A 21,596-nucleotide genomic window follows, 5' to 3' on the forward strand; every position below is an offset into this window, starting at 1 on the left:
TTGGAATTATTTTGGGGTCTTTAGTGGTTGTTGTGCATGTAAGGTAGTTCCTTCTCTGCTATATTTTCTGTGTAAGTTCTACGATGCTGTGCTGCCGTTCCAAACTTTGATTCATCTCAATGAGTTTATACTTTATGAATAATTAAAAATCTTTTCTTCATTTTTATTGCAGAGTTTGAAAATAGCTTATTATTCTTCTCCAACCATAATTATTTGTGGTTTGGACTTCTTGGTTTTATTATTAATTTTGGGGGTTTTATTCAGAAGTGACTGCCCTTACATAGCAGGTAGAAAGCTTAGGATGATGTGAGAGACTTTACCAATGTCGTGCTGGCATGGTTAAAGGTATTGTGATCTGACTAGAAAGCCAGTGCCATTTGGGTTTATGTAGCGCCTTGTGTAGTACATATAAAATACGGTGACCTATTTGTTTGTTCTCTTTTAGACTACTTCTCCATACCGGTTCTATAGTCTTTCAATCCTCAGTCCTTGCTGTCCTGTGAAAAGCAGCAGAGATGCTACTTGTCTTTTGCAGTCATTAATCCCTATTTCCATCTTCTTTAGCAGGGAGTGAACATTGATTCTTCTTGCCAATAACTGGTGGAGAGATGAGAGTTTGAGTGCTGTTGAGAAATGCTGCTGTGCAGCAATAGTGAGCTGTTTACTATAGCCACTGTTTGGGGGTTTATTTATTTTTCTTAATATCTATCTGCAAATTCTCACTGGCATCTTAGTCACAGAAACCCAGCTCACTTCTGCTGTTACGTGCCAATCTGCCTGCAGAGAGAATATATTTAAATAGTAGTGTGCTGCTGCTTTATTTGAGGTTCCCCCTATCCCCTCGATGGGATGTGACTTGTGAGAGTCCTAGTTTTTGAGAGTCCTAGTTTTATCATAGGCTTTGAGAGTAATTTGAAGGAAATGGATTGGTTTGCTGGTTAGAAGTTTTTTTTGCTTTGGTGCTTTGTCATTTTTTGAGGGGTTCCTTAACTTTGCTTATAAGATGCTTTTGCTCAGGAAATGGCGATTTTAGTTTGAGGCCTTGACAAAAATGAGTGGGAGCAAAATGTTTGTACTTTCAGAGTCATGAGAAGTAAATGCCATTCAGGGGATTTTTTTGTTTTCTGTTGAAGGGCTGTGGTTTTGGTGGTGTATATGCATTTGGAATTTTTTGTTTTGCATTTGTTTGGGTTTTTTTTTTTTTGCAAGAGTAGGTTAAGGTGATTTTGGCTTTTGTTTTTAGCTAATTTCTCAAAGGGGCTAGAATGAATTTTGTTCTCCTTCCACTGAAAGTTCACGTGTCATCAGTTGCATTTTCTTCTGGCCACATTCAGGAATGCTTGTTTCTATGGCCTGTGCTACATTCGTAACAAAATTTGCGTGCAGTTAGCAGGCTCTGAAGCAGTGCTGCTGTTGTGCCATGACAGGGTGTGAGAGGCTTAATGGTTATTTGCACTGTCACGTTTTCAAGTGAGCTTAGAGCCAGAACTGAAAACTTGAGTCAGTGGTTGACTGGTAAGAAGACAACCTAACATCTTCATTTAGCTTGAGCAAGTTAGCCACCCTCATGGAAATATGATGTGTTGGGAAATAACTTGCTTTTCTTTTAGTCTTAACATTTAATTTATTGTATATGGAAAGGAAGTAATATTTGCATAATTTCAAGCACAAAAATGCAACTCTTTCCACATTCTTATGAATCTGTTTGTGAGGTCCCTTGGGAGGAGGGTGGGACAGGCACCAAGGTCATGGCTAGTTTGCAGAGAGCAGCACGCCCTCTGCAGAGTGTTATCTTTGGATGGTGGCATGGAAAATGGAACTTGAAAATATGTTAACCATCTTTGACAATACTACCTATAGCAGCATTGCTGGGATGGATAGCATGGTTTTCAGTGCAGCTTTTGCAAGCCCAGCCATGGCCTCAAATGTGTACTTGGCTGAAGCTGTTAGATTTCACAGCAATTGTGCTATATAACAGGCAGTGCTTTTTACTTAAGAGCTAGCTCTGACATGCTTGCAAGAGTCATGATCCAAAGGATGACTTCACTGTAATCACATACCCTCCCACGACCAAGCTTAGAGGGTGCAGAGGGTGGTGTCTGTCCCACCCTCTTCACAAGGGACCTAATGAACAGATTTATAAGAATATAGAGATAGTTGCATTTCTGTGCTTAAAATTTTGCAAATATGGCTTTGTTACAGTAAAAGTGAATGTGCATGAGAAACTGAGGGCTTGACTATCTACAAGAAAAGCAGGTTAAAGGACAGATGATAATGAGCACCAGGAGTCGAGGCTAATTAGAAGCCCAGATGGCTTTATGCATGTTTAGCCTGGAGTATGTCTGAAATGCAGGGAAACAACATTGCCAGTGACTGTAAAAAGGCAAAGCAAATTCTCATTATTAAGCAATATGGCCAGCAGAGACAGCCTTAGTTGTAGGTTTGAAAAACTAGTTAATAGCAGTTCAGGTGTAAGAGGACTGAGCAGAACATTACTGGGCTACCCTGTTCCAGAAAGTGTCAAGGCGAGGAAATGCTGATGCTGTCAAAGCAGAGCAATATCAGGCCTCTGGAACAGAGAATTGGTAGCTAAAAATGTTCGTTTACTAACTTACTAGAAGCTAAACCTGGTGTCTGTGACCATGAGATCATAGCTCACTCTGCAGAAACATTTTTTGTCTTGCAGAATACATAATCCTGTGCTTTCCTTTAGAAAAAGAAACTAAATCTACCCTACCTACTCATTTCTGCTACTCCTAACTATTCAGTTTGGGACACATTACAGTTAATTGGATTTAACTTTTTTTCTTGGTAGTTGTTTATTTTCCTTTTTTTGTTACGATTCTGTCAACTTGCAGGCTATTTCATGTCTTCTGGCCTATTTGACAAGTTGTTTTCCCAAGCACAACTTCAGATTTCTGAAATCTGTTAATTGTTTGTTTGTAATGCTCTAATCTGAGCTCCCTAATATGACTCAGTTTCAAGCACTCCAGTTGGATTCATGTAGCACACTGTGCTGGGATGCTACGCACTGCGCATTGCGCTCCGGTTTGGGGAAGGTGTGTACAGAAGCTCTCCAGCTTTGCAGTGTGCTCTGAGAGTGATCGATGGCATTCTTGCACTGTATTTGCACTAAAATGGGACTTTTCTGGCTTGTATGTCCCCTTTTCATGCCCTTTGGCAAAAACCTTTCAAACAACTCTGGAATAGCTAAAATCAACACTGCTCAGCCTGTTTAGACAGAGCCAGTTGGTGTAAAATGTCCCTGACTGATGAATTTGCCTTTTCCTTCGTGTTCACCAAAAGCACATTAAAACCTCTTGCCTATTCAAATGTCAGTTCTGGAAGAGTCTCTAATTGGAGAAGATAATCTTCATTTTGTCAGGCTTTAGCTGATGAGAATGTCCATAGATTCCCTGAGACTGGAAGCCTTTGGCAGCTAAAAATCTAGCCTATATGAAACATGGGCCATGCAGCTGTCGCTGTGGCTCTACAAGGTGCTTTATACCTATACCAATTTGAGTCCTGCTGTAGGGAGACCCAGCAATAAGTCCTCATATAAGAATTTTCTTTGATGCCGTGATTCATGGTCCCAAAGAAAATATGATGACAAACTGCCAGAATACAAAGGGCTGACTGACATAAGAAAAGCTTCCCCCCCACCCGCCCCTTTCTTTCTCTTAGTAGTCCCTCATCATCATGCCGTTATCATGGAGCTTCCCAACCTGCAAGTGTAATTCAGTCTTTGTATGTTTCTTCTAGGACAAGGAGGCAAAAAGGAACACAAGGACTACCTCATGCTAGTTCAATTTTACCTTGTGTTGCTGCTGTAGTTTTGTAAGCTGGACGTTTTAAATGCCCCTCCAGTGTTTGGCTGTGAGGTTTCATGGTGCTCACACAAATTCTCTTAGGTTCCAAGGAACACTCCTCCAGATACTGGCAGTGGTTTAATTGTTGCCTTTTTGAAAAGAAAAAAAAAAAAAAAGCAAAGCCAAAAACCCCCAACAAACCAACCACAAAACCAAGCAATGTTTTGCAGCTTTCCATATATCAGTTTCCAATTATAGTAACTTTCAGAACAACAAAGTAGTAACTGTATATAATAGTATATGTATATTGTTTGCTGCCATATACTCCCTTTTTTGAGATGTAAGTTATGCAGGTCTTTTACATCTGACAGTTCTGAACCATCTGTCTAGAAAGGTAGAACTGTAAAATATTGTTAGTTTCAGGTTGAGGTTTTTTAGATGTATCTTAAAAAAATATGCACAAGTCGAAGGCCTTTAGAGAAAGTGTGATTTGTTAAAGTCCAACTGATTATATCTACTATAAAAAATTGTCTTTTATGAAATCAGTTTCATATTCTTTATGTGTTACCAGGTTTTGAAAAAGGAAGCATTTTTTTAGCTTCTGTGTTATCTAGAAGGAGGGGAGGAGGAAAAGACCCTGAAAATACGAAGTTTCTCGTAATACGGATGTTTTCTCCATTAGAGGCAACTTTAATGCATATGTAATTCCTGAGGAGAAACCCTTCTACTTTGCCTATACCAGCCAATTCATTCAATGCACAAGTACCGAGTTATCAGTCAGCGGTCTGACTGCCTAGATTGTCAGGCAGTGAAGAAGCAGAGTAAAGGAGAACAGATCACCCTATACTGTTAGCAGAGGAAAGGAGTTAGTCACTTTTATCTCCCCCTTTAGTGTAACACCTCAAGAAACTTTTTTGTCAGCAATTGGTTGGCTGCAGCAGCTTTCTCATTCAAGTGGTATGAGTTGCCAGGAAGGCTTATTTAGTGACAAATTAAATGTTACAATCTCCTGTAAGCTATGTATTTAAAACTACATTTTATCGTCTGGCTGTGCAGTGGAGAGCTATTTCCATGTAACACATACGTTGAACATTAACTACTATTTGGGTACAGAAGGTGGAGTGTGCTCTCTGATTTCTATTGGGTGTGTGGCAGTTGAAGTTAAACATACTGGTAGTCAATGCCATAAAGCAAGCAACCAGGAATAGAATGATCATAGGGCACCAAATCAGTTTTTCCTAGTTCCGTGAATTCCTCATGTCTTGGCATTTCTTTTTTACTGTGTTGGAGGGCTTTCTTCTCCCTCATTTGAGCAGTTTAAATTCTGTTTTACTTTGGTTTGACTTCTGTTAACAAGTGCTGAATTTACTACATAGGAGAAAATGTTTTGTGTACTTGTTAACAAACTTTCTGTGTAGATGTATAATACTTGCTGTAAACCAGAGATGATGGTTTCTTAGCAATGTACTGCTTTAAGAAGCTGTTGTCTTCTCATATGCCTTCAATTGCACATTGAGCTTTGGTTAAGAATGCCTATTATTCACTCCCTGCCTCCCAAAAATACAAAGTAGTATCTTACGATGACAATGTAATGCTTGTTTTAAGTTTTTGAAGCTTGTTTTAATGGAACTCCTAATGCTGTTCCTGAAATTTGGTAAGATTCGGTGCTTCTGCTTTGTTATTAAAAAAAACACAACAACAACAACAACCTTACTACACCCACCCACACCCAACCCTTAAAAAACTCAAAATTTGTTACCTACACCTAAGCTTGCTTGACCCTCTTGGAAAAATAGAGTTGAAACTCTTCATCTTGTCTGTTGTGGGGAAAAGGCAGATTTTAGACAGCTTTGAATCCTGGACAGGAGTTCTGTATGTTAGGATTAATGCTGTTTTTATGCAGAAGGCCGAACGAAAGGCCTTCTTTCTTCTTTCTTTCTTCCAGTTCTTTTTACAAACTAGACTCTGTAGCGCTCTTTTGGCTGAAATCAGTGAATCTTGCCACATTTTGGGATGCAGTGGGAATGCCTAATATGTTAGAGCTTTAAAAAATAAAAATAATAATAAAAAATCCTCAAAGTTGTATGAGAGGACAACAAGCACAAAAGTGGTTCCAGTTCTGTACTTTCCTGTATAAAGTCGTGCTGGTTTCTAGTGCTTGAAGCTGAAGCACTGGGTATCTAAATTCTTGTTTTAACCTCAGAAGAAGTACAGAGGTGAATGCCACCTAGCTTTAAGATCAGTTAACTTTTCTACTATTACCCAAAGCCCATGACTGAGGCTAGTTTTGTTTCCATGCCTATGTGTTTCAGGTGGCATGGCAAGTAAATGAGTTTTTTTGGCCTTTTTTGTTTCTCTTTTTAAAGACTAACTGTGATAGGAGTTAGCTACATTACTGAAGGATTCTTATCAAATACCATTAATTTTCCTCGCAGTACTCTTCAAGTTTTCAAGCTGTCTGGAATTTATTTTGCAGCTCAAGTAGTGGTATGGCACTGCATGACTGCAGTCGATACGTGATAACTGTCAGCAGATTTCAGGCAGTGTGTCAAGCGAGGTTTTATGAGAGGATTTGGCTTCCTGGCTTTAAAATGTTTGGTCTGTGACTTAAGATACTTACAGGACACAAGCCGTTCCTTTCTTTCCTCCATTTTGAGTTACAGTGAAATTTGAAAATTTTCTTTGAGAATGAAGTCTTATGCTGTTTGAATAGCTGCAGACAAGAAAAAACATGTCACTGTGTCTTTCTTGAAGAAAATAAAAAGGAAAGTCAATGCAATCCTTTAGAATAAATAGAATTACTATTTAGGTATTATTTTCTGTTGTACATATCCTCTCCCCCATTTGAAATTAAAAAGAAACCTACCCAAGCAAACTAATCCACGCCCACCCATTAAAAAAACAAACAAACAAAAAAAACCCCAAAAGAAACAAACCACTTTCTTTTCTGTTACAGAAAAATGCAAGGGGACAGGAGTTGTTTGACCAGATTGTGTATCATTTGGACCTTGTGGAAACTGATTACTTTGGCCTACAATTCATGGATGCTTCCCAGGTTACAGTAAGTATAACTTCAGTTAATTGTTATGTTTTGCAGTAGTTTGTGTTGCCTGTTATAAATTACTGGTGCAGTTTCAGGGAGAGATGTAGGCATTATGGGACATATGGCTGAAACAACTGATCTGTTTGGTTCTTGCACATATGCCAAATGCTATAAACGAGTCGTGTTATTTTATATGATATGCACATGAATTGATCACATATAAGTGAAAAAGCAATAATTGTGGGTAAAGAAAAATGTGCTTTATGTTTATTAGGTTCATGGTATTAAAAGTGGGTTAAATCTCTTGCAAGCAAGCATTTCTTCTAATTCCTATCTTTGCTGTTCCATGCACAGATTGTGTTGCTCTGTAGATTTTTAGTTTCGTTTGCAATAGAGAAAAAAATTCATTTTCTTCCCCTATCCAATGCCTTCCAGCATCTACAGGTAAAAGAAAATCAAAAGCGGAGGGATTGTATTTACAGATGCAAGTAGACAGATACATTAATAAGATAGGGTTAAAAGACTGCAACCTTGTGGTTAAACCATATTGCTATATACTTAATCTTTTTCTTCGTTCACCTTATGTGCTGAGGTGTTGATATGGGAGCAACCTGGGTTGTGAATAGAGAATATGCAGATTTGGAAAACAAGTGTTTGCTTTTAGGCTGTCTGGTCAGTATGTAAATGTTTTTTCCATAAAGCAACAGAAGACAGATGTATTGTGTGCTATTAAAATAAAATAATGTCAAAATATACCCACAATATTGATACTTTGTCAAATGTGGGTACTAACTTTATCATCTCCGAATTCTCAGCTTTATTCACTAGCAAGCTTGGGTCAATGTCAATAGGTCAGATCAGTGTTTTACCAGCTGCACTATCATCTGTGTTTTACCAATAGCTTCAAACAACAAACACGAAACCTGTCCAGATATTATAACGACTTGATATTGAGAAAGGGAATCTATCCTTTTAAGGAAAACTGGTATAATCTATTTAAACATTGTTCTGATATCCCAGATAATTTAAGGGTATGTATTTATCACTGGGAACTGATGTTTAAATGAAGTATATCTGTAATCGGTTTGGTGTTTTTAGGAAGTTATGTGTGAGTGTTCCTGATAAAATTTATACTACATACATTGGGTGTCCTCTGATGGACCTGATCATAAAGACACTGCTAATAGGGCAGAGCCTGCTTATAATAAGAAAAACATATTCTGTTGTCACTGATTGTCAAATCACCTAATTGGGATCTTGGTAATAGTTACCAATCTGTAATGTTCTGAAAGAAGGGAAGCAGAAGGGGAGGGTGAAACCTCCTTTCCTAGCAAGAAAGAGAAAAGATAGAAGCAGAAGACCTGGCTGAGGAACCAGAAAATGCTCATTTTCTTTCATCTTTGCAAAATGGAAGGGCTCTTTTGAATGTTAAGAAAGATGAAGCAGAGATTTGAGCAAGTATGTTTTCTGTAGATAGCTCTGTCCCTGGAGTTTGGGAAAAAATGTGCCTATATGTGCAAGTATTTTAGCTTTTTGTGCTATTTCTTCCCTCTGTATTAGAGGGGGAAGTAAATCATATCCTTCTAACTGTAGATGTTAAGGGCTGTGAATAGACTCTGGGGCGCCTAAAAAAGCCAACCCTGGTTGCAGGCCTTTGGTAGCAGGGTTATGGTTTCCTGGATTGTAGAGGAGTGTTGAGGGCAGAGTTCTTCACTTTCACTGGAGTGCCAGGCTGAAAGCTCTCATTCGTTTGTGTTTTCTCTGGGTTTTTTTTTGGTCTGGCTCAAGTTGGGCAGAAAGTAGAGCCTAAGAGAGCTTCAAGGCACAAGTTTATTATCTTCCTCAGCACCCTGTGCAAAAAGGTTCCGTGCTTTAACAGCCTTCCTTGGTCTGTTTTGAACTTGTGACCCACTCATTTAATTTGTATAGCAATTAATGCATAACCTCCATGTGCTTCTGCTTAGGGCCAGCTCAGCCACACAGTGGCAATTGCAGGACTGGGAGATTAAAGTTGTGTAAACTCCTTGAGGCTCTAAGCCTTTCTCTTTTTTATGTATTGTTAAGTGCTAAACATCTTTAAGCCACCATTATAAATAAGGAGAGCCTGGAGTAGTCTTTGAATAGTGGAGATTGCTTCTGTGCGCTCAAAGGACAGCAGCTTTTGTTTCTTGGCAGTCCTGTAACTTTGCCAAAGTTGGGACAAGCAGTATTGATAGCTGTGGTTTAGGAAGGAAAATCAGAATTACATCTTAAGTGCTTTGAAAGAGAAAAAAACTTTGTGTTTGAACAGCTTATTTTTAATACCCCCCAAACAAATAAATTTTCAATACAACCAAAAAACAGTTATGAAAAGCAAGGTGTCAGCAGTAAGACAGAAAATACTGTAAAGACTATTCAGTGAACATCAGTTTGCATCTTGTGCTCTTTGAAGATACCCGTGAATAGAAGGATGTAGACAATCACCTAGTAGTTTATTCTAAAGCAAACTTTGTGTACTGCTGTATTTTAAGTTATCTGCTATTAACTCCAGCAGTGAAATACTCAGGGGCAAGAGGGGTTGTTAAGTGTTGTTAATGTTTGGAAGAACTTGATCTAGTGGAAAACCTTTTTCTAAGTGAGGTTTAAAAAGCGGCACAGATACATTGCCTGCTCATGTTCAGCACCTTGACTGATCACAATTTACAGGTTATAGTGAGCAATAAAACTTGCATCTTGCTGTAGTTGCATAAATAATGGCTTTGGACCAACACTTTTTTTTCTGCCAGACTCAGTAACAAAATTCCTGAGACTTTGTGCTCTGCAGTTATTTTAGTGGTGGTTCTTCCATCATACTCATCCTTTTTTAATTTCTCTTTTCCTGTCTGTTTTATAATGTGCGTAATATAGTAGTACAGTGGGGCATCTGTATAATTTATTTATAAATATGCATATATTGTGTGCTCAAAAACTTCTTTACCTTTAGTGCCGTCAAAAAAGTTTGGAGACCACTGTTCTAGGACAACTGTAGCAAGTCTGGAAACTTTCTAAGGTCCTTCAAGTGTTTCCATTGTTTTGTAACAAAACCCCTGGTCTCCTTTTCTGTTCCTCCTGTTTGTGGAAGGGAGAGGAGGAGTGAAGGAAGGAAGGGGAATTAAAGAAATAATTTCTTGTTCAGCTGTTACAGTACTTAAACAGGGAAGTAGTGCTTGGGGTGATTGAAGAGTGTCAGTCTTACGCAGGAGGTCTCTGCAGTGGTTTAGAAGAAATGCAAAGCTTACTGGGGTTTTAATTACTTTTACTATGAGGTGCAAGCAAAGCTGGAGGCCTTGAAAGTTTTAGTTGAGGCTGGAAAAAGCAGTAATAAAATCTTGTGAGACCATACTATCGAAGTTAAGTTGCCATGAGGAAGTATTTTATTGTTCTTTGCAGAAACTGGTCATATGCAACATATTCTATGGTTAGTTTGGATATTTGACATTAATTTTAGGCTGCTGATAGCTAATGTTTATTTGTCTTCTGTCCAGGCTTGTCCTTTCTTTGTTTCTTATTCCAGATCATCATTAGAAAAAGGCGGTTTGTGCTTTACAGCTTCTTATGACCTGCAATATATTGTAGGATTCTCTCAGGATATAGATACCGCCATTTCTTCAGTTGCATTCTTTGTTGCAATTGTCTGTCCTGTGATAGCAAAACATGGATACCCTCCCAGCCCCCTCCCTGTTCTATGGGAATTCAGAACAGAAGGATTGATCATGTTGAGTAATACTTAAAAGGTGACCTTCAGAAGAAAAGAGGAAAGGAAAATTTCTCCTTTGCTACTTTTAAACTTTATACGTTTAAAGTAAAGAAGTCCCCCAACTGTGGTTTAGCAGGTAGGGGGTTTATTCATTGTTTTTTGGTTATTCCTTCCTCCCATGTGTTACGTTTTTATCCTCTGCTTTAGAAGATGATGTGGTTCATGGCAGCTTGGTATGATACAGGCGCCTAGGAAATCGGACAGAAAGAAGGTATTGGAAGGGATAATTGACTTCAGGTTTTAAAGGTGCCAGCTTTTGTTTAGCACACCTTCTTTTCTGAACCTGAACATTTAGCACGTTCTCCCTCCTGTATCTCCAGGTAAGGCTTGAGAAAGCATTTAAGCAGTATTTTTCAAAGGGCAAATAAAACTTCCAGTAAGAATGGGCTTTGCCTTGCTGATAGTTAAACACATAAGTAAGCATAAGGGAAAACAGCCTATTCAAGACATTCTTTGTGCATTTTAAATCAGTAAAGCAAGCTAACCAAAAAGGATCAAACACAAGGGTTTTTTTCCTTTTCAGGTCAGCTTTGAGGGCTGTATAGACCAAGAAAAGAGTTTTTCATTCTTTTAGGAAGCAAATACAGAGGCAGTGGAATTTGCAGAGGTCAGGTGTGTGATGGTTTGTGTCAACCTGTGGTACTCTCCCTTTCAGTCTTCATTTGGCAGTCACTGTGGTCCTTACACAGACTGCTGTAGTAGCTATAGTTTATTTGTTGTATCTTGACACAAATACATCTTTCCCTTGCTGTGTGACTATTTTGAGAAGATACTGGTTGCTGTCACTTATGAAGCAATGAGTTGCTTATTTTTTCCTCTTCTCGAACGAGTGATCACCAGGAGAGCACCCTGCTTCAAGTATTTTAAGAATTATTTTTTTAGACGGTGTTTCTTTCATATGGAATTGATTGGTGTGTGTTTTTCAACACGTGAATCCCAACCAGTCTACTGTTTTATGTCAGTTAATACTACAGGAAATGGTATTCATTTGGCAAAGAAAAGAAATTATACTGGGATTAAACAGGAATAAATGGTAGTTAATCCAGCATTTGAAGTTCCGGTTTACTTTACAGAATTAAAGGAGTGACCTCAGTGTAGTTCCCCTACAGCTCCCTGGGGAGGGGAATTGGAAAAGAGGTGCTGATCTCTTCTCCCTGGGATGCAGTGGCAGGATGCATGGGAATGGTTCGAAGCTGTGCCAAGGGAGGTTTAAACTGGACATTAAAAAGCATTTCTTTACCGAGAGGGTGGTTAATGCCCTATGCCTGTCAGTGTTTAAGAGGCATTTGAACAGTGCCCTTAATAGCATGGTCAGGCAGTTGGACTAGATGATCATTGCAGGTCCCTTCCAACTGAAATGTTTGTTCTGTTCTATTCTAAAGTAATCGTAGAACTTTGGCTACCTGCAATTTGACCAGGTTTGGGTTTTTTTTCCCCTTACTGTGGGCAAAGTAGTTTAGACACTGTCTTCCTATCACAACAGAGCCCTAAACCAATTAATCTCTTTCCTCCTCCTTGTTCTGCACTGGTACTTCTGAGTCCAGACTGAGGAGTGTGGCATTGTATGGTTGAAGTGGCTGTGGTCAGCTTCGGTCCTACACTGTGACATCCATAGTTAAATTTCTTCAATGAGTGTGGATCCTGAAATGATGCACAAGTTGTTTTGCCAGAGCACAAGACAAGCACAGTACAGTCATAGGTGCTGAGAGAGAGAAGTCCTCTCTGGTTTTATTGATCTTCCTGGTGAGACTTCAGAATTCATTGCTTTTACTTTCCTGTTCTTGAGTCAGCGTGCAGTATGTAGCCAAGCCCAAAGCTTTTTCTGGCTTCATCTAAAATGCTATGAAATCTTTTGAGATCAGAAGGACATTTGGAAAGTTGGTATGATTTCTAGTGTGAAGCAGCCCTCTGACATTACCTGAGACAAAGGAGTGTTGAGATTCAGCCTGATTTTCACAGTTGCACAAAATACCTGACTTTTAAAATGGTGTTGGTTTGCAAATCTGCATGAAAACTGCCAGGCCTGGGAACTCTGGGCCAATAATACTGCCAGTCCATGGTCTACCTCTGTATTTTTAGTTTGTGTTCTGTGTCATAGCCACATCACACACAGCTATGATGTGCAATGTGGGATGGAAGTAAAACAGCAGCTCATTCTTGCTTCTGAAGAGAGATGAATTTAATGCTTGCTGTGGTTTATCTCCTGGAGCAGTCTGCCCCTGGCTGCTTGGGTACAGAGAATGAATGATGGTTTCCTGTCCAGGCTATAGTCTCATATAATGGTCTGCACAAGTAGTTCCCAGAGTCTTATTAGTTATTTTTAAACCTTCTTTGAAGTGTTTACACTTACAAATAATCAATTCGAAACTTGCTGTTAGTTGAGTTTTAAGAACACCACATTCAAGATGGGGACTATTGGATTGTTATTTAATTGGGAGTTACTGCAGTTCATATAGTGTGGTGCTTATTTCTGAACATGGTGCTAACATGAACCACAGATGAAAAGTTATTGGAGAATTTTTACTTGTAGTATAGGTATTATTCCTGTCTGGATTTCTTTATCATGAAAATAAACTTTTCTTTTAAGGGAATCAGTATATTTGTCTTTGCGAGTGATTTATCTTTAGCCAAAATAAATATTGAGGAGAGAGACATTTTTGTAGCTAGGTATTTGAAGCATAAAAAAATTAATCTGTCCTGGAGGTAAGAAAGTAACAATTTGTATAATTTCAGTAAAAAAGCAAAGTTTCAATGTTGATATTTTTTTCCTTATCAAAAATTTCAAATTTCACAAAGCTGCTGTGAACTGCTGTGGTTTCTGGTGTGGTTTTTCATGAGAGAAAAGTAGAGACAGAATAGATTACTTGCACTCTTAAGGAATATATTCGTATGAGCTGCTTTAATGTTTTATTTCCACTCTGGTAGAGTTTCTTATATTCTAAGGATGGATTCCTTGGCAGCCTCACCTAAGGGAGTCTAGCAAGTATCACGCAAATAAAAGCACCTTCAGAATAATTGTTCCATTTTTCTTTCTCTCTCTCTTTTTGTGAGATTTATTTACCTCAAGGGTCATAAGTTGTCAGACTTTCGATCTATACTCTTCTGTACCTGCGATAAATAAATTTTTGCTTAGGGCATGCTTAGTAAATAAATACCAGCATTACCATGCAACAAATGGTTTTACGCATTTATTTAGTCATGGTATCACAGTGCTAGTGGAATGATAAGTAGTCATTCAGAGGTTCTCCTCTTTCTGAAAGCATGAATGCTTTAATAGGGAGGAAGGGATGGGTTTTTGTAAGATTTTTTTTCCATAGTACCTAGGTTATTCTTTTAAAATAAATATATTCATAAAGATAGAAAAGCATCTATTTCAAGAAAACCCAAATACTGTTTTATTACCTTGTGTGACAGAGGCATTTATTTACATGGAGTTGCTTCAAATCAGATTGCCTTCAAATCAGATTGCAGCCTTGTGTAGGACATTGTGCAGAGACAGTCAAAAATTTAAGCTAAATTTACATTGGAGAGTATTTATTGCTACTCTTCTGTAGATGCAGTTTGCACAGATGAGAGAGTGCATAAACTTTGCTGAGAAGCAAGCTTTTTTGTCATCATAGTTGCATCTATTCAAGATCTTTTGCCATTAGTTGAAAAAGGGGTGGAGGATCTGCATCAGTGTTACCCAGATGCTTTTAGTAGGGGTTAAGTCTTCATCCTCTTCTTGTAAAACCTTGGCTTGGAGCAATGGAAGGCAGGATAGTACAGGATGTGGAGGGTTGCTGTCAGACAGTGGAGTTGAAAGGAGAATGAAACGCAGGGGTTTGGCCTGCTCTCCTCAGGGGCCACCTGGGCAATAGTTAAACCTGGGGACGAAAGAGTGTTCTCCTTGCACACCACTACTTTGTGGCTTTGGGTTTTGAGGTTTCCTCTCTGGAAGAGTGAAACTTCCCTGGCAGTACTGAAGCATTTCTAAGTTAGGCTTTCCTCATGAAAGAAGGTAAGTTGGTAAATGTACGAATAAACACTTTCAAAAATGTGAAGTTTAGCAAACACATATGGCAGTATTCCCTTTTAAAAGTGGGTGTTTTTTTCTGTTAAATTTTACTGTAATTAGTTCATTGTGCCAACAAAATCTTGAAATGGGACTGTTTTAAAATGTGGATTTTCTTCTTTTAGCACTGGTTGGACCATTCAAAATTCATTAAGAAGCAAATAAAAAGTGAGTACCATGTCTCTGCCTGTTTATTTTGTTATTTCCTATAGGAACTTGAAATTAGAGTATTTGAACATGATTATGAGTGTTTAAATATGGTCTTTAACGGAATAAATATTTCTTAGGAAATAGATTTAATTTAATAGTTAATTGGCTGACTATATCATGTCTAAATGCAGGAGCACTTACAAGCAATAAACCAGTCTTCAGTAGCCCTCATTAAATGTGCTGTTTCTCTAAGGCAGAGTAGGTTACCAGGTAATTTCAGTCTGATCTATGAAATCAGGTTGCCTGGACACAGATCATGGTTTCTGTCACCACTTCTGATCCAGAATGGATTTCCTGATGTTTGTCGGTTGGGTTTTTTTCCAAAGAGTAAATGGAAAATACTGCATTGTGTAATGGTTAACCTTTTTTTTCCTGTATTATAAATAAAATTAGCAGAAATACCTTCTGTTTCATCAAAGGGAGTTTTGGGTGAAGAAATTGGGTTTGTCTACTGAGTTTTTTGTGAAGCTTGGCTAAGGCAGGCAAGTTGTTCCTTCATCTCTTAACAATTTGGTTGCAAGCTTGGGTACAACACAGCACAGCATCAGCACTAATGTGTTTTGTTAATATATTGCAGTTGTCAACAGCCATAGCCCAACTGATAATATTGCTTCTGTGAGATGATAATAAGCATTTTGCAAGGAAGTTGTTGACCCCCTTGCAGGACCTCACAGAGATGGGTCTTGATTGCTTCAGCGGTGGTTTGCCTTTCTTTCTGATAATGATCCAAATATCTAGATGATTTTTTTAAATGGTGGAGGAGTTCTTCAGTGGCCTTTAGGACAGTTTGCTTTCAGCCCATGGTGCATGGGTGTCAGTCTCCTAGAACAGATGGTAAAGATAGCTGCCATGGGCTGGGTTTTAGTGGTTGGCTTTCTCTCACCTTTTCATCACATCGCAGACTGCTTTACCTTAAGTGACTAAGTGATTTGCAGGTGCACTTTCTGTAATAGCTTTGTCTTTTTTCTTGATATGTCTTAAAATGTGGAAAATCAACAATTCTGTAACACCTTGGACTTGTTTAGTTGGACTGTTTTGTTTGTGTTTAATCTATGAAGGGCCTGTTTTAAAAAGCAATTGGCCAAGCCCTGCCCTGGGGAACAAGGAAGAGGGAAGCAGTTTGATGAGTGTTCTAAGGGTGTGTCTCACAACAGGATACTTTTGCCTTGTCTTCAGCAGGTGCTTTCACAAGGGTTTCTCTTTAACAATGGGTGTTGCTCACTGCTCTTTTTCCCAGCAGTGGGTAGGTAGGAGTCATCATCTCGCTGATGCAGACCCTACCAGTGTTGCCAAACTGTCAGCCTAGGGTGCTATAATCTGTTTTCTAGGAGCTATCATTGCAGTGTCAAAGCCCTAATTATTTTGAGTTTTGGCTGCACATTGTCTAGTAGAATGGATCGTTAATAAGCACGTATATACTGTGTTCTGGTGTTACAGAAGACCTTAGAAAGGTGTGAAAAAGAATCATTTTTCCAGCACTTAATACACTAGCAGGCTGTTGGTCTGGAAGATGAGGCTTAGGCAGACAAGGATACATTCGTTATAGTCTCATGGTAGTTTGGTACTGGTTTATTATCTCTGTTACATGGAAAGTCAGACCTAGCATTCACCTTCTGAAAGGTGGTTAGAAAACAATTCTTGCAACTTCACTTCATGGAATTTGTTAGCTTTCTATGTTCATGGGTGCCTTCTAGAGTCCTCTCCAGCACTTTTCACCTTAATTTACCTTCTCTCATTCACGTGTATCAGTCAAAAACTGATCTTTTGGGTGGTTGTTTTGTTTTTGGGGTTTTTTTTGGTTTTGGTTTTTTTTTTTTTTTTTTTAAGACGTGTTTGTGCCTCTTTAACAAGAAGCATCATCCTCTTCCTTTCCATTCCATCTTCTTCTGCCCCTGGCAACAGGCAGTGTACCTGGAACTTGCTGTCATCCGCAGTGTGCTGCTGGGCACACCTGAACAAAAATGTGTTTGCCAGATAGACTATTGCTTGATTAATCTAATGATTAGAGTATCGTGAACTATGGTAATCATCTAGGCGTTTTATTGCATGCATTTTTAAATTTAAAAACATGAAATATTTGCTGCTTTGAAGAATTTGAAAAGCATAGTTCATTTTGGGTTTCTTGGGTTGTGGGATGGTGGCTGTTGTTCTGCCTTTGCAGAACCACAACTAGTATAAACTCTTATTTCCCCATTTAAAATCTCTGCATATACAGTTGGACCTCCGTACACGTTGCATTTTCGAATTAAGTACTATTCATCAGAACCGAACAACCTTCATGAGGAGTTTACAAGGTAGGAACTGTGCATGGTTAACTGGGTGACTGGCAGAGTGGTAAATAAGACATCTAAGGTACATGGGGGTACTGTAAGCAGGTGATTTGAGCTTTCCTATTAAGAATGGTCATTTTGTCTGACTTCCTGGGTGTTTTCCTACTGTCAGAGAAACATCATCTTTTTTTTACTTGATGCCAAAAACCATTCATGAACTTCTCCAAGTGTTTTAATGTGTAGGAGATGCTATGTTCTTATTCTTTGAAGTTTGCAAATAAAGGCAATGTTGGGTAGGGAGGGCTGCAGCTGGGAGACAGCTGCTCTTTACACCAATGACACCTGCCATACCTCTGAGAGGATTTCCCACCATGTCTGTGTCCTGTTAAAATGCCAGTGCTCTGCTGTGTCCTCCTTGCTCCAAGACTTGGGGTGATTTAATAATAATACAAAGGCCACAGAACTGTGGGCAATAGACAGCTTTACTTCTTGGTTAACGGTTGATTGAATCTCTTCCACTTCCCCACAAGTTCTCTGCGGTGCAAGAGGTGTAAAGACTGCATTGTATGAAGTCACCTTAGAATACCTGGAGGTCTTTTGTTTCAATCTGGTGGACTGTTTTCTGGGCTGTGAGGACTATACCTTACTGGGTTTGTAGCATCCTGGTGTGATCTAGAGGATATTCGGAAAACTGGGAAAGGAGCAGCTGTACTTAGTATCTGCCAGCTTTGTGTCATCTTTGTATAGTACTCATTTATCTTAATGTTATTTTATCTTGTGGGGTTTTTTTGATCAGTTTCTCACCGTAGGGCACTTTGTCTTCTAATTTGCATGGCAATAATCAGTGTTCTCCCCATCAGCCTAAGGTGTTTAAAGATTTGGTTGTTGTAGTTCATGTGCATGTGATGTTTACATTAAACTTACCACTGCAGGCATATGTTTACTGTCTTCTTTCCTGTCTGCTGTGTTGACTGTGTATTTTCTTTCACTGCCCAAGACAACACCAGAGCTAATTGTCACCACCTTATGATACTGACATGGAGGCTTTAATATCCATTATCAGTTTAGTGCAGCAGTGTTAATTCAATAAAAGGGTCTATTCGTATACAATGCATAATTAACCTATAGATTTCCCTGCCACTTATGTAATTGAGTATAAGGTCTTAAGAGAATCCAAAAACCTGGATGATTTTGGGGCATCTCTAATGAGAAAATCACTTAAATTAGTAGGAATGATATATATTTTCTGAAAATTGATGTAAGTCTTCATACATCAGGGTGCATGTCTGACAAGTATTATATTTCCCCAGTGGTCAAATTATTCCATTACTGCCTACCACAAGATTTCTTGCTTAATCCTTTGAAGCGTATGATCCTAGTCACTGCGAGATGTCAGTTTCTGAGCTATGTGATCATTGCTGTGATCAAGTAAGACATTTCCTCTGAAAGTATTAAACTCTCATGCTTTGTGATGTAATTATTGCTGAAAGGTGACATTTCAGAAGACTATTTTATTTAGAAAAACACTTTAGTCAGCTAAATTTTCAGTATTATGAACGATTTTTTTTATTATTATGATAAGCTTGACAGAAGACCTCTGTGAAACTATGGAAGGAAAATGAAACTGAGCTGGAAATTGATTTTACAGTGAACAAATAGTTGCATTTTTCTTTTCCACTGGGGAAAGTAATTTTGAATGTTGTTGGTTTTTTAAGAGTCTTTATGCTGGCTGGATCATATTTTCCATGTAACATGTTGAGTAAAATGTGAAGATTAACAACTGTATTCTCAGAACTATTCCAAGTGGAAGTGGAGTGGAGTAAGGGGAGGAAGAAAAACAATAATTAACAATAACCACGAACTGGCCTGATTGGAAGGATGTTTGGAATTCCTTGTGGAGATTTTCTAGTAGATTCCAGTTCATAGTGAAACTGTAAACATCACATTTTCGTAATTAGCACAGTAATGGGGATGTGTGGAATCCTTCACCCACTGTCTTTTTCCAATTTAAAAACACATGCCTCTAAACCCAACTCGATGAGTGGCTGTAGAACGTGAAGCATACCTAGAACCAAAGATTAGCAACAGCTTAAAATACTACTACAGTTTGAAGGCTGTAAATTGTTACTTGGCCTCCTAAATAAATGTCTGGGCTCTATGGAATTCTTCTATTTTCTTTTATTCAGAACTTTTCTGCTATTTTGAATGAAATATCAGTCTGAGCTCTTCCTTTTGCCCAGTTTGGACTTTTTCCATGTTCTTTGTTTGTGTTTGAGAAGGTAGCCCTGAAGTCTTCATGCGTTTATCTGTGTTTTGTCTCTAGATCCTGTAGTTCAACTCTTGCTTGAATTGGGCAAGACCTAGTTCAAGAGAACATTGGAGAGTCAATAACGTTTAGGCTGCTGTGGTGAATGCTCAGATAGAGCACATCCCTAAACAGCAAGACTTTGGACAATGAAAAATGTTCTCTTTTTGGTTTTAGTGAAAGCTGTGGGCACTTTGAAGGTTGCAATATGTATCCCGAAGACCCTTTGTTTAAAAGCAAGTTAATTAAAATGTTGTGACTACTCAATGAATTGGGGTATTTTTCTGGCCATTGGGGCTAGAAAGATGTCATTATATATACTTTTGACTTTCTGAATTTTTATTTGTCAGGTACCTGTTTGTATTACAGCTCCGGCAAGACATTCTTTCAGGGAAGTAAGTACCTCTTTGCTCTTGCATCTGTAATTTAATTTATAATAGTTAATCTCTTAGTGATTTAAAATTTTATTTAAATTTTATTCATGCACAGATTATAAATGTGATTTACAGTTCCACATGCTTTTTTTTCCCCTTTAGAATGCAGAGATATATGATTTTATGTGCACCTTGACTGTATTACTGACAAATAGAATGAGTAAAGACCTTTGATGGATTGACCAGGTGATGGAAATGTATAAAGAGAGCAAAGACTGCCCTGATGTCCTGATTTTTATGACTTGAAAATGTAACATGGGCTTACCATATTTTTCAGTATGGTAGGCAAAATAGAGGAGGAAAAGATGATGAAGTGCAACACTTTCTGTACAGGTCAACCCTGTAAAAATATTTCATGTGTTTATAGTCTCACCTAGGCCTGTAAGTTCACACCTGCTGTATGTTTTTTAATTACAAAAAACTCCTTAAAACGGTATGTTCTAAAATAGCGTTGAAGCAAAAATGATTTCTTAGTTGATTTAATGTTGTCTCTATTATTTCAAGCTTGTTTTATGGTGGAACGTATCGTGTTTAGTGCTAATTAGGATGTACCAAATGAGGAAATAATCATGCAAGTAAAAATAGATTGTAGATGTTTCATATCATTAGTAGTTTGTGGAAGTTAATGTTTCCATTTCTTATATCAGACTACTTTTAAACTTTATTGCAAGAGGAATTCACTGAGAAAAAAGACCTGATTTTTATAGCTTCTTTTTTTTCTTTTTAAGACTGAAATGCCCGTATGAAACTGCTGTTGAACTAGCAGCTCTGTGTCTTCAAGGTATGCAATTTTTTGGAAGTGGTTTGTCTCGATGTATTAAAAACCTCATCTACTAGTCTCTTTTCACTCTTACTAACGCTTTCTCATTGGTCATATGTAAATGCCATTCCTTTACCTGAGGAGAAGAATTTGAGGGAGATCACTTTCCTGCCTGCCTTCCAATCATAACTACTAAACTATAGTAGCCAACATTGGCACACTTGCCAAGGCAAAGGAGCCTTAAAGGCACGGGGAGACAAAGGTTTCATGGAAGGTTTCATGGAAACCGGGGGCTGACCAGGGAGGAAGTGCCCTAGGTAGTTCCCCATGGAGGGAGAGCCTGTGGTGTGTGCACAGTTTACCACTTCAGCCTGGAGAGCCAGCTGGCCCTTCAGCATGCAGGTGTGCCCCTGCAGGTGTAGCTTTGAACATGGGCTTCCCGCTGCCTGGCCAGTGCTTGGGAGAGCAAACCTCTGTGGTGTGACCTGGGAGATGGTTACAGGGCAGGAAGGAGGGGGTGGCAGGTGCACTGGAGAGGAGGGACTTAAATGGGAAGGTGAGAACTAAGATTACTTCTGTGTCAGGACCAAGGGTTACAAGATTAAAAAAAAAAGCATCCTAGGACACTAGGTTTGATTAGTTTATTGTAGGAAGAAGGTTTGGGTTTTTATTGCTGCAAACACATCAATACAAATATTCATGCCATTTCAGACTGTTTTGTAGATGGGAAAGAAACTTGTGTAATGAAGCTCAAGTAAAGTTCATTTTTCTTTTTCTAAAAAAAATAAATGCAGTGAGCTGGACCATTCTAGGCATATCAGCAGCAAGATGAATCAAAATTAAAAACACTCTTCCTATTCCTCTGGTGGCTAGCAGTGGCACACGGAGTGCGTAGGCACAGTCTCTTAGTTTAGTACAGCAGTGGAGATAACCTGG

At 38.6% G+C, this 21,596-nt stretch overlaps 1 protein-coding gene across 4 annotated transcripts in view; it reads left to right on the top strand.

Moving 5' to 3' along the window:
- EPB41L4B (erythrocyte membrane protein band 4.1 like 4B) overlaps nucleotides 1-21,596 on the top strand; it is a 194,664-nt gene that overhangs the window by 51,846 nt on the left and 121,222 nt on the right. For all 4 annotated transcript variants that reach the window (XM_080380005.1, XM_080380002.1, XM_080380003.1 and 1 more), the window contains exons 2-6: nucleotides 6,766-6,870; nucleotides 14,807-14,849; nucleotides 17,107-17,185; nucleotides 19,817-19,861; nucleotides 20,629-20,681. In XM_080380005.1, the coding sequence (XP_080236131.1) occupies nucleotides 6,766-6,870; nucleotides 14,807-14,849; nucleotides 17,107-17,185; nucleotides 19,817-19,861; nucleotides 20,629-20,681 (325 nt within the window). The remainder of the gene's footprint in view (nucleotides 1-6,765; nucleotides 6,871-14,806; nucleotides 14,850-17,106; nucleotides 17,186-19,816; nucleotides 19,862-20,628; nucleotides 20,682-21,596) is intronic.

Source organism: Falco punctatus (genome assembly GCF_963210335.1).
Source record: "Falco punctatus genome assembly, chromosome: 3".
NCBI lineage: Eukaryota > Metazoa > Chordata > Aves > Falconiformes > Falconidae > Falco > Falco punctatus.